This window comes from Oreochromis niloticus, linkage group LG6 (genome assembly GCF_001858045.2).
Source record: "Oreochromis niloticus isolate F11D_XX linkage group LG6, O_niloticus_UMD_NMBU, whole genome shotgun sequence".
NCBI classification, from domain to species: domain Eukaryota; kingdom Metazoa; phylum Chordata; class Actinopteri; order Cichliformes; family Cichlidae; genus Oreochromis; species Oreochromis niloticus.
The window spans coordinates 13679079-13691636 of record NC_031971.2 but is presented as its reverse complement, the minus strand read 5'-3'; the positions used below and the strand labels follow the sequence as shown (position 1 = coordinate 13691636).

General features: G+C 41.8%; 1 protein-coding gene and 1 long non-coding RNA gene across 3 annotated transcripts in view; one reads left to right on the top strand and one right to left on the bottom strand.

The window, feature by feature from the left end:
• LOC100704019 (voltage-dependent T-type calcium channel subunit alpha-1H) overlaps positions 1-12558 on the bottom strand; it is a 60748-nt gene that overhangs the window by 14093 nt on the left and 34097 nt on the right. The window contains exons 14-25 of one of the 2 annotated variants that reach the window (XM_013264567.3): positions 12374-12529; positions 11553-11640; positions 9720-9907; positions 7208-7507; positions 6577-6677; positions 6189-6312; positions 4735-4803; positions 4372-4556; positions 4160-4286; positions 1434-1559; positions 1257-1346; positions 602-794 (exon numbers count right to left, since the gene is read on the bottom strand). In XM_013264567.3, coding sequence (XP_013120021.1) covers positions 602-794; positions 1257-1346; positions 1434-1559; positions 4160-4286; positions 4372-4556; positions 4735-4803; positions 6189-6312; positions 6577-6677; positions 7208-7507; positions 9720-9907; positions 11553-11640; positions 12374-12529 — 1747 coding nt within the window. Of the gene's footprint in view, positions 1-601; positions 795-1256; positions 1347-1433; positions 1560-4159; positions 4287-4371; positions 4557-4734; positions 4804-6188; positions 6313-6576; positions 6678-7207; positions 7520-9719; positions 9908-11552; positions 11641-12373; positions 12530-12558 lie in introns of both variants that reach the window. The other variant, XM_005460748.4, reaches the window with a different exon arrangement.
• LOC102083333 (uncharacterized) lies at positions 4379-6314 on the top strand. Its single transcript, XR_267314.2, has 3 exons — positions 4379-4517; positions 5348-5423; positions 6185-6314. It is a non-coding gene; the product is annotated as an uncharacterized LOC102083333 (long non-coding RNA).

The window sequence follows — 12558 nt, the reverse complement described above, 5'->3', positions numbered from 1 at the left end:
AAATTAGTTATTATTAAAAGTTTTGACAGCATAAAATAGTATTTTTGCACCAACAAGGTGCAAAAATACTAGCCTTAAAAGTGGTTTATCTTGCCATGCTGTGCAGTTTTCTGTGTAGTCCTCACAACATTTAAGGAAACAGAACAAGTGGAAGGCAAAGAAAGAACATTATCAGTCATGCATTGGCCTCACCGGTGCTCGGACCTCAACATTACTGAAGCAGTGGGATCATCCTGACAGAGAACAGAACAACAGGCAGAAACATCCAAAGAAGAGCTTTGAATGTCCTTCAAGAAGTCTGGAGAACTATTCCTGAAGACCACTTAAATAAATTACAATAACACTTGTCTATGAGAGCTCAGACAGTGTTGAAGAATAAAGTCAATACCAAATATTGGCATTCAGGGTTGTCAGAATTGTAAAAAACTCAGTTTTTGGCTTCTATACTGTATTTCCATTTATATTTCCACATTTCAATAAATGGCTGCACGAATTTCCCATTTTTCTAGCCAAATATGAAGCAATGAGAGGTGACTCAAGACTTCTGCACAGTACTTTACTCTGATGTCCCTCCACCCACTTTCCCAAAACGCTTCCTCACTTCTCCTCCTCTTCTCCAGTCGCTTCTGTCGTTTCTCCTCCCTCAGCCGGGCCTCTTCCTCCTCCTGCTGCTGGCGACACTTGTGAAAGTTTTCCACCACCACGCCCACAAACATGTTGAGCACAAAGAAGCTGACAATGAGCAGGAATGAGATGAAGAACAGCAGCATCCAAGGATTGTGGTTTCTTATTGGCTGCAGAGAGAAACGGAGAGAAAAAAGCGAAGAAGAAAGGACAGGAGGTAGCACAGAGACACAGAAGGTAAAAAAAAAAAAAACCCCAAGAAGAACAGAAGGACAAAAGAGTGATGAAAGAAGGTGAGGAGGGGTGGAGAGGAAGAAAAGGAGAGAGCACAAACAAGAAGACAATGTAAGTACTGAGTCAGCACTAAAACTGCCAGCTCTGTCAGCTCACATCTATTCATCCATCTGCTTTTTTTTCTTTTCTCTGCACAGCTACACCTAACTCCTGAGATATTTCCGCTTTCACATTCAAACAAACAAGATCAAGTGTTCCTGAGAATGACACAAAAAAGAAGAAAATCACAGGGAAATATTCACTCGCTGAATGAGTCGTTCATCTCCCTGATTTTCACTCTTTACTCTCCCCACACACCCGCTCTCCCCCCCGCTGTGTGTGAGACTCCCTCTCCTCACCTGCTGGTCCACACCCACGGCATCCAGGCCGTCGTACATGATGCTGACCCAGCCGTCCTTACACGACAGCACAAAGAGCGACATCAGCGCCTGGCGGAATGATACGCACATAAATCAGCGTCCCTGCTACGATTACCAGCCCGTAAGAGCAGATGTCTGTCCAAGAGTGTGACAAACCTGTCCCAGATTGTCGAAGTTGTATTTCCGCCGCAGCCAGCGGTAACCAGCCTGCAGACACTCAGTTTTATTGGTGATGTTACTCACATTGATCCCGTCGCAGTAGAAGAATTTCCCTTTAAACAGCTGCACGAGCACAAGTGTGAGCACAGAGAAAAAAACGAGAGAAGACTGTAACCTCAAGGCAGTGTAAACAAACCTTCACAAAACAGAGCAGAGGCTGTTATATTGCTGTACAGTAAACAGTCTGCAAGAGCCTGCAGACCCCTGTGCAGAATCACTCCAGCATGGGTGTTCCCATTAGAAGATAACCCACTGATAGCGTGCTTTTCGTCAAATATAAGCCTACGTGTTAATTAGCTTCAGCGTTCATTAGGTATTATATCCTTGCAAGGATTAAATCTGAATCTTTGTATTTGCAAAAAGAGAAACATGAGGCATGAAAATGAACTGACTGGCTTTGAGTGGAGTTTTTAAAAACGGTACTGTACATTTATTTTCCAACTTTGAAAGATTGTGACATTTTTAAATGTGGTGAGAGCCTTTAAACCTTAAAGGAAGTTTCATTAATAGATTCTTTTGTTTTAAAGTTTTGCTGAAGGACTTCAACGCGTGAAGAAAGAATCTGTCCGGAGACTATCCAGCCTGTATTTATCACATATCAACATGTTTGGAAGTTTAGTGATTTCTAGTCACTGTGTGAAAATGTGCACTTGAGCCTATTAGTGCAAAGACGTTTTACCTCACATTTAATCCCTGAGATATCGTTATATAAGATATATAAAATAAGCTTAAAATAAGCAATTTCAACAGCACATCTAGTAAATGAAAGAAAATTTTGGGCTTAAAGTGTAAGAAATAAATATGTAAAATTAATTACAAAGTTTTGGTAACTCTTAGACCAGACTGCCCTGATATTATAAAGCAGAAAGTTTATGTTAATGTTTGGAAAATGCCCTTTTTCTTGCTTTTTTTTATTTTAACTGTGGAAACATTATAAGAAAAATGAAATTTCTATAGTAGATTAAAAAAAACACAGGAACTTTTCTGCAATTTAATTGTTTATATATTACTTCTTTACTTTGGTGTAGCATGAATGGCCATGGTGGAGGTCTACATCAGTAGCCAATGGTGTAAAACTAAAACATACAGTTAAAAATTCAAAATTTATGACCTCCCTCATATTTTCCAAAGCCGTCCATTGGGGCCAGATTGGAGTCTTTGCCAGGCCAATTCTGGCCCCCAGGCCTTATGTTTGACACCCCTTTACAGCAGAAGAAAAGTATATATTTACAATCTGGTACAAAAAGCAATTTTTGGCCTCTGTGTTTCTCTGATATTTTCTCCCTTCGTAACAACTCTAGGAGGTAATTTTTTTTATAAGTCAACCACCTGGATAATTGAGTTAAGGGCACGGCCACTTTGATTGACAGGTGTCCCAACACAGGCAGGCGTAGCCAATCATCGCTGCCAGGCCTCAGCGCCACTAATTGGAGTCACTGAACTGAACCTCTCCACTGTGTTTGCGGTGTTGGTGTCTTCTGGAGCATTTTAATGGAAATATCTGACAAATAAAATGTCTCCCTGTATAGCACACAGTGTCCAAGAAGTTTGTGCTTCAGTTTTGGAGAGTGAACTTTGAGGGTTTTATTAATCTGTTAGCTTAGCATTCATTAGCAGGTATTGTTTCTCCTGTACAGTTTGTATACGCAGCTGCTAACAAAGCTTGCTAGCACTAGTTGATACCTGGAGCCCCGCCCCCCCTCATTATGATATGTTCAATTGTGAAACCAAAAAAAAAAAAAAAAAAACATGGCGGCAGCCTGAATGCTAAATGCTAAAGTCCAAATACTTTAGCATTTAGCTTGACATCACAGTGGCTACAACCTAGCTAGCTAGCTCATGTTTCGGACTGTAAAAAAAGTGAAATGCTTTTTCTGACCAGTAATTTTTTGTGTCCAAACCAAATTAAACTGCAAGCAAAAAAAAAACTTGTTAAAAAAACACCTCCCCTTTCAGACTTTCACTGTCCTTTACATTGGAAACACACCAATATGTCACTTGAGGAATGCTGATCCAAGCCGGTTTTCTAAGGTAGGAGCAATCAAGCTACTATTTAAAAGTAGTAACAAATTAAACTTTATTTGCACTTACATTTTTCCTTTCTTATACTGTACCCTGTTATTTGGCTTCAGAGCCTATTAACAGTCCTAACCCTTAGGTCTGAAACCAAAGCAACATGATATTCTTTTTGATCTTTTATATCAAGCAGAGTGTTTTATTTATAGTTTATCAGCTCATTCTGAATATTAAGCTATTTTAATAAATAATAAGCTGTATTAATGAATTTGATTAGTAATATTAAAATCCAGGTGAAAATCCGATTTAAAAACCACATTCTCAGCACATTCTCCCTGTTGAACTACTGTTTTTTTTTTAATTACTTCCAGGGACTGGTGCATAATCAGCAGCTCATTTGCATTTCCTCCCAATTTTTCTCTTCACTTTTTATTACCTGAAGCTTTCTCTGAGCTGCGGTTCATTTACTTTAAACCACAGTGATCTGTGTCTTCTTGCAGCAGAAAACACGAGCTTTTAATGTTTGGTCACATCAAATCGAGTGAAAACGAGTTTGACGTGCTTTGTATTTTGCTGTCACGGTGGAAAAATGATGGAGCTTATCTTTAACAGAGAATGAATGGGGAACAGTCGACATGAACGTTTACCTGGACTCCCAGAATTCCAAACACGATGAAAAAAGCGCAGCAGATCAAAACAATATTCCCAATTGGTCTGAGAGATGTGATCAGAGTTTCAACCACCAGTTTCAGACCTGGAGCACGACTTATCACCCTGCAGCAAGCACACACACAGGTTAAACAGTCCTTAATATAATATCAGCAGAGTAAACACAGATGATAATCTCCTTGATTTGTACCTGAGTGGTCGAAGTGTGCGGAGCAGGCGAAGGACCCGGAGGATGCCTAAGATCCGATTACCACCTGCTGAAGCGATGGACACCAGGATGTCCACGAGCGACACAAACACCAGGAGCCCGTCCAAGACATTCCAGCTGCTCTGCAGGTACACGCCCTCTCCAAAGTACAGGCCCATAGCTACCACCTGCATGCAGACGCACACAGATCCGACAAAATTACTCAAATAATCAAATAAGCTGAGGTGTAAAATGAGAATGAAAGCCATTCTGATCCCCACCAGCAAAGAAAATCGCCTCTTTAGAAGCAAGAAAATGACTTTGGAGTGGAGTGCTTATTCAGAAAATGTTCACTGTTATGGTTACCTTGATCATCATTTCGCCCACGAAGATCACAGTGAAGATGTAATTGGACACACTGAGAAACATCCGCTCCTGTTGCACACACACAGACACGCACACACAGGCGTGAGAGCATGCACAGATTAACAGCAGGAAGCGCATTCGTCAATTTAAAGGCTTTGTAGCCTTAGCTTTGATTCTGGAGCACAAAGTGTTGCATAACAAGCTGAAAAAAAATGCACAGCAACTGTTGTAGAAACATAATAAAAGCATACTGGGAACAACACGTGTTGTTATAGAGACTCTTACATCAGCTACAAGCACATGAGCTCTTGTAGTAAACACTCCCTCTTTGTGTGTGTGTTCATGCAAAAGATGTATGCTGCTTCTGTATTTGTGAGCCGTGAGTCGCGTCTTGAGCTGTTTAAGGTTTAGGTTACAGTGCTGCGCGAAAGTCTTGATCTGCCACTTTTTCTGGGAAAATGGTAGCGATTTATTGAAACGTGCAAACATAAAGAGAAACGCAGTATATAATTTGAAACAGAGTTTGGCTTCAGGAACAGTTCTCCAGGCTTCTTAAAGGACATTTAAAACTTTTCTTTGGATGTTTCTCCCTTTTGTTCCCTTTTCTGTCAAGATGATCCCGCACTGCTTCGATAATATTGAGGTCCGTGCTCTGGGGAGGCCAATCCACTGTGCGTTTTTCTATCCAGGTATGCTTTTACTGCATTAGCAGTGTGTTTGGGGTCATTGGGATAATGAAAAACCCAACTACTGCCAATCAGATGCTTTCCAGATGGTATTGCATGGATCAAAATCTTATGGTGCTTCCACTTCTATTCTTTTAGCTCATAACTATTTGGGAATCACCGTACTGGTGCACAAATAATATTTCGACTACTGCCAAATTGTGGTATCTTTAGCAGTTTTGTAGATTCAATCAAAATAATGGAAACAACAGGCTGTTAATGACAAAGTGCTTAAAGATAAAATTCAAAATTGCTTATTCGCTGTGTTGTCTGTCATCTCTAAACACAACACTGGTTCAGCCCTTGAGTTAGGTCAGTGGTTCATTCATTGCTCAAGACTACTTTAAAAATGAAAGTCTGGATCATATGAAGCAAAATCTAAAGACTTTTGGGGTGGCTCAAGACTTTTGCACAGTATTGTAGATGTTACGATCAGACTTAATCTAAGCACTTAGACTAATGCATAATGAGTTCAAATCTGTCAAATCATCAAATAAAAAGCACAATGAAGATGGAAATTATATCAATAAAATCCAGTTAAACCAACCAAGGAAGACAAGAAACAGAGTTTCAGTGTAAAATTACATCCATTAAGTCCGGGTTAAAGGTTAAAGGTCAGGGTCTGGCATGTCGTTATGATGGTGCTTATGTCAATACTTCTCCTTACAAGTGTAGTAACTGTGTGTGTGTGTGTGTGTGTGTGTGTGTGTGTGTGTGTTTATGAGGTACCATGCTGTGTGGCTGTATGTCAGGTCGCTCCAGGGCGATGGTGATGCAATTAAGGAAGATGAAAAGCAGGACGATGTGATCAAACATCTTGTGACCTATGACCCTCTGACACCACAACCTGAACCTGCAGAGAGACGGTGTGAGAAGAGAAAAGGATCGGCAACAACCCCAGTGTTTCTTTTCTATTCAGCACATCGCCTGCATCACTTCCACCGCTGCATTTCTGCCAGCTTTAATTGATAAAAGTACAAATTGTACAACCAAGCTTCAGCTGTCACCTTCACACTTTAGCTGTGAATTTTTACACATGCGTGCGGTTAAGGCCACCTAGGCCACCCTGGAGAATATCAGGGGCTGTGCATAAACGTGTGTTTGTGTGTATCTTTACTGGTTGTGTGGGGAGAACAGATAGAGGGACCACTCTTCATGCTCCAGGCACCACTGAGGCTCATATGGCTCCAGTATCTTCTTCAGCCTCTTACATAAACTCTGGAACGAACACACAAACAGACGAATGACATCACAGCGTACACTCGTTACATTACAACAATCAGCATTGCTCATCATCTTATACACCCATGATACTGCAGAATGAAACTGAAGTCATTTTCATTTCTATCCAAGGTGTTTTCTTTCTTTTTTTTTTGCAGCGACCTCGTGTGCATGCACAAAAAATTCCTTTTTCAAACAATATTCCGAGTCATTCCTCCACCCGGATCTAATTTAAATTCAGCTAATTAAATTTTTCTAAGTAACAAAAGTGTCTTAAGGTCAGCCAGGTTGGAATTTATGCCTTTGCGGGATAATTAGCAGCAGCTTTTGAACTTCTGAGCATGCCCAAAACAAGCTCTTTTATGAACTTGTTTTATCTAGGAATAACAGAAATGGGACGCCATCAAAATGCCTGCTCCCTCTGATTGGAACACACGCCAATTAAAACTGCCTGAGTCCACATTTACATATATATTATATTGTTTTTCATTTGGGGGGACAAATTCATGAAACAAATAGGCATTAACCTCTTCAATCTCCTCTTCCTCTTGATCGCCGTGGTTATGCGACGTCAGGGGAGCATCGTCGTAGCAGTGGTCTGGCAGGTGGAAGGTGGTGCCGTTACAGTCTGGGGAGAGGAGCATTGGCACCTGCAGGTACTCTGACTGGTCCAGAGACTGCTCCCTGCTGCTGGCTTTGGAGCTTGAGTACGTGTCGGACAGCAGGGACTCCATTTCTCCAGACTGGCTCTTCCTGTGGAGGCTGGGGGCTCGGCCGATGCTGATCCAGCTGGAGCGACGGCTCTCTGGCCCGCTGTCCCACAGGGACTGTGAAGACAACTTAGAACAGAACCAGTGCCTTGCTGGATTTCTGCCTTATCTTTCAAGTGCAAATAAGGATTTCATTCTTCACAGATTAAAGCTGCCCTGTAGAGTTTTGGCCCATTAGCAGTGCAGCGGGGTGATGTTTTCATGAGTGGGCTCCTATTTTGTTTGTATCTTGTGCTCCTTATCAACCTCTACATGGAAATGACCAGGATTTGCGCTAATGATAAGTCTGTTTGGCTGAGCACAGTTATTAAACTTATTGAGAAACAGCGTAAAACAACAGGATGCTACCTGATAACATTTTAAGAGGTTTCGGTGCAGCACCATAAATCTCTTTGTAACCAGTGTCAACTAGCCACAGCAAGCAACCACCTGCAACCATTTGCCAGTGGAACATACAAGGACTTGAATAACCTAGCCTTATCTTATCTTAAAGACCTTATAGTACCATGTCACCCCAATAGAGTAATTCACTCTCAGACTGCTGGTTAACTTTTGGTTCCTAGGATATATACACGTAGAATGGGAGGCAGAGCCTTCAGCCTTCAGGCCCCTCTTCAATGGAACCAGCTCCCAGTTTAGATTCGGGAGACAGACACCCCCTCTACTTTTAAGATTCAGCTTAAAACTTTGCTTTTTAATAAAGAAAAGTTTTAAGTTAGGGTCAGCTCAGCTAACCCTGAACAAACCCTCAGTTATGCTGCAGAATGCTGGGGGAGTTTTTCTTTCCCACTCTTGCCAAGTTCTTGCTAATAGTGGGTTTAAGGTTGTCTCTATGTTATTGTAAGGTCTTTACCTTACAATATAAAGTGCTATGAAGCAACTGCTTTTGGGATTTAGTGCAATATAAATAAAACTGAACTCAATTGAACTGAATTCGCTCAATGGTCCATCAATATGCTTTTTTTTTCTCCAACCTGTGCTTACGAGGGTTTCTAGGGCTGCATGACCGGGGCTTTAGCCCGTCCACAGTTACTGCTGTATCTGCAAGCCACTTTGAAACCCGCCTCCAGACCGATTTGTCCTTTCCGTCCGTGTCTCACATAACCATTGTCATATCTGTCACCACTGACGTTGCCTGCTTTGTTCTATTTCTGGTCATGCTGCTGCTCTCCTCCTGCATTTTTAAACTAAGGGTGTGTTCACAGTAGGCCATCTGTTCCCCAGCACATCTGACCCCAAAGTCCAGCTCATTTCACTAGTGCGATTACTAGTGCGCGCCGTTCGCAGTTAAGTGAACTGTGCCCTGTCTGGCTCGAATAGGTGGTCACAGCTGAGCTTCAGTTGAATTCAGTGATGGTACGCATGTAGTGTGATGACCATCCAAGCACAGAACTGCACCAGTTGCTCAATAGCAGCTGCCTCTGTCAAAATCCCTGCTTTAATAACAAATCTACAGGGCATAAGAACTGGCCCAGTTAAGCCACAAACTGCATAAAATCATGAACCCCCTGTGCTCTGCAAGAACGCTTTTTAAGAGTGCGTGTCTGAAAAAAAGGAGAGAGCACGAGAAAGGAGTCGGGACAAACTGAAGTGGACCTGGCTCATTAAGGGCAGACCAGCCGGGGAGCGGGGAAAATGGGGAGCGATCGAGCTGCGGCACAATGCAAGGCAACCGTGACCAGTCTGAATCCACCCTTGGAGGACATGTTTTAATCAAGAGAAGCTAAAATTTTCAGCCACCTCACTTCAGTCTGAAACATCTTCTGAGTCGTTGGCATCAAATCTCCTAAAAGCAACGTGAAACGAACCTGACATTCAGCTCAAACATTAAGCTTAGCCGTGCATAGAAGGAGGGCTACATGACTCAACCCGTCAACAGTTGGTGATACTAAAGTGCCAGCAGAAGGCCTGCTAACAAAAAGACTGCCAACCCAAACAATGCTGAAATATTTGGCTTTGTGAATGTTTTATGAGGACAGAAATGCACTCAAGTAATTTGTCGTGTCTTGAGAAGACACATAATGGGTTTGTTGGGAAACAGAAAGTAAACAAATGAACCTCTGCAAGGTAGCTTTAATGAAGCTCTCCATTATTATTCTATGACTTCAACATTTAGAAATTGCTTCAGCTCAGCTTGGATTTATATCCTTTGCATAACGAACATTTTTGTATTAACTGTTTCTCTAACTCACATTTATAATAAATATTTAACGTGGCTTTGTATAAACATATATATATATCCATATAAAAGCATGTGCCCAAGGCTCACCGGTGACCTTTGCTCAAGGCTGTTTTCCATGGATGCACCACTGGCCCGGCGTGACTGGTTGGAGTTTATGGTGGGCGTAGCTGCAGTGTGCGTGATGACTGGCAGCGATGGAGGAGGAGGGGGAGGCATGGAGGCTTTTGGGTTCAGGAGACCATTGGGACTCAGCATCATGGCCTGAATCTTCAGCTCTACACACACACACAGAATATTTGATGTCAAAGAATGATTCACATTTATTATATTTTGGGATTTGCAATATTTTCATGATTTCGGTTTGGATCAGGGCTGCACTGACCATGGCTGTATCCGCTGCATATAGGCTGTATATGTCACGATCGCACTCACTGGCTGCTAAAGCTCTGTGGACATTCAGGTTTTTAAGGTGGATCTTATGCATGACTTGTGGAGCTGACAAACTGACTACAATAAAACCTGTGCAACTGACTTCTGGATCACATAGTCTGGCAAAAACAGACCAACCTAAATTAAATCCTCCTTTTGTGTGTGTTTTACTTTGATTATGACAACAATTAGTGACTAAATAAGACTTTAGAAACTACTGACTGAGCCCATAAATCCATGTGGAAAGTCTTTACTGAGATCAGCTGAGCAATACGAGCATTTTTTTGTAGATATCAGTGAAATTTGACTTCGCTGCTCCTGCTCGACATTAGAAAGAAGAAGTTTAAGACTTTAATCAGTAATTTTTCATCAGGGAATTTGATATTCTGCAGCTTAAAGTTTATGATTTAGAGAATCAAGCTAAAAACGTTTAAAAATTGGGTACTAATATTCTTTATTACTCACTGTCAAAGAGGACAACGTTTACCTCAAGAAAAACACATTTATAAATAAAACAGGTTATCAGTATTTGTCCCTGAGAGTTAAGATTAAAGCAAGTTCAATATAAACTTTGACACATATAAATATTCTAAACGTGGAGTCTGTAATAATTGGATTAGCTGTAAAAATGTGCTGCATTATTTTAAAAAAAAAAAAACCTAGATAGTGCACATTTGTGTTACTAAATGTTCACAGTGTGTTTCGTGTCCATTTTTCACTCCCACGTTGTCCTTGAGCAAATACAGATGAGCTGCCCTCAAGAAGCTCACAAATGCAATTTAAACAAAATTAGCCTCTACTTAAAAAGCCAAAACCTCCTTCAGATTCATCTTAAGCCTAATTTGAGGTAATGTAGGTTGAAATCTTGAATTAACATTTAAAAAAAGACAGCATCAGAGTGAGTAAATAATGGCCTATGTGTAATGTCAGTGAGGTTTATGCGGTTTTGCCCTTTTAATGAGCCCTCAGAGTGAAAGTAAGAGTAATGTCTTGAGGCCTGCTTCATTAATCCAGGTAAGGAAATCCCCGAAAGTTGATTCTGTTCATCTGGACTCAGTGTTCTCATTAAGGTGACATCGTCAGTCTCGGCTGACTGCAGGTTTCCCACCATTATAAACCAACAGCCGGCTGACTGAACCAAATCAGACAAACTGAGCTTGTGGCTTTTTTGTTAGTCAGTGGCATGAATTTCAGTCATTACGCAGCTGTTTGTAAGGGTGGGGAAACCTGCAGTCAGCCGAGACTGAAGACGTCAGCTGAACGAGAGATTAAACTTATTTCCCACTGAAAACGCTGCATCCAGATAAAGATCTTTCAATCTTTCTGGGAGTAAAAACAAGAGAACATTTTGCAGAATTATGGAAAACCTTTAAAATGTTCAGAGAATGAAACAACCTCCAAGAATTCAGGTCAGAATACACCAAAAGGCTATTTCAAGGCGACTCCATGTGAACTTTCACTTCCATGTCCGGCTGATCTGCGGGTTTGTACCTGCAGCGTACAGCTCTCTCAGTTTCTCCTCGTCCTCGTAACACATCGAGTGTCTCTCATCATCGGCCTCAGATCTGTTAGCATCTCCCTGAAAACACAGACGCAAATATACACCGGAATCACCGCTATCATCATCATCATCATCATTTTCACCACCTTCAGTGTCGTAAACGTGAAAAGCACATCTCGGTCGAGCGGGAAAGACTAAGAGGAAAGCTAGGCAGACGGGCGGAGGGAATCTCCAGCGTTCTCTAGTTGAGTTATGTGGATGGCTTTGGCAGCGATCTCCTGTAGTCACGCCAATAAAGCTTTACTGAATTTAATTAAAATTCACGCCAGAAAGATGGAGGCAGGCGGCTTTGGCAAAGGGTATCCATGTGTGTGTGTGTGTGTGTGTGTGTGTGTGTGTGTGTGTGTGTGTGTGTGTGCGCAATAGTGAGAGAAAGAGCAAGCGCTCTCTGATGCCGGAGATAAAAGATGAAAACTAAACAACAAAAGCTCACCAGCTGTGAATGGCAGGCGATATCAAACACATCCCTACCCTGGAGAGTATTTTGTGTGTGTATGTGTGTGTGTTTCAGTGAGAAAGAAAGATAGAGGAAGAGAGAAAGGAGGATAGGCAAAAAGCAACAGAGGAAAAGTGTGATGATAAAGAGACAGCGAGCGAGAGAGAGAGAAAGGAGAAACCACACAGGCAGGATGGAGGAGATTATTCTCTTGTAGGCAGCTTTGGTATCATCAACACAACAGAGCTCAATTAGTCTCATTCGCTCTGCCTCGTTGTCTAAGTAGCTCAAATGAAACGGCATCTTTGCCCTTACTTCAGCTTGAAAGCCCTCGACCAAAATGGCTACGAGCAAGTTGAAGAGGACGTAGTTGCCAAAGGTCATGAGGGCGACAAAATAGAGGGCAGCCAACGGCGTTGTGGAGGCCATCCCGTTATAGAGCACCGCGTTCCAGTCCTCCTGGGTGAGGATCTGCAGATTAGATAAGATGTGGAGAGACG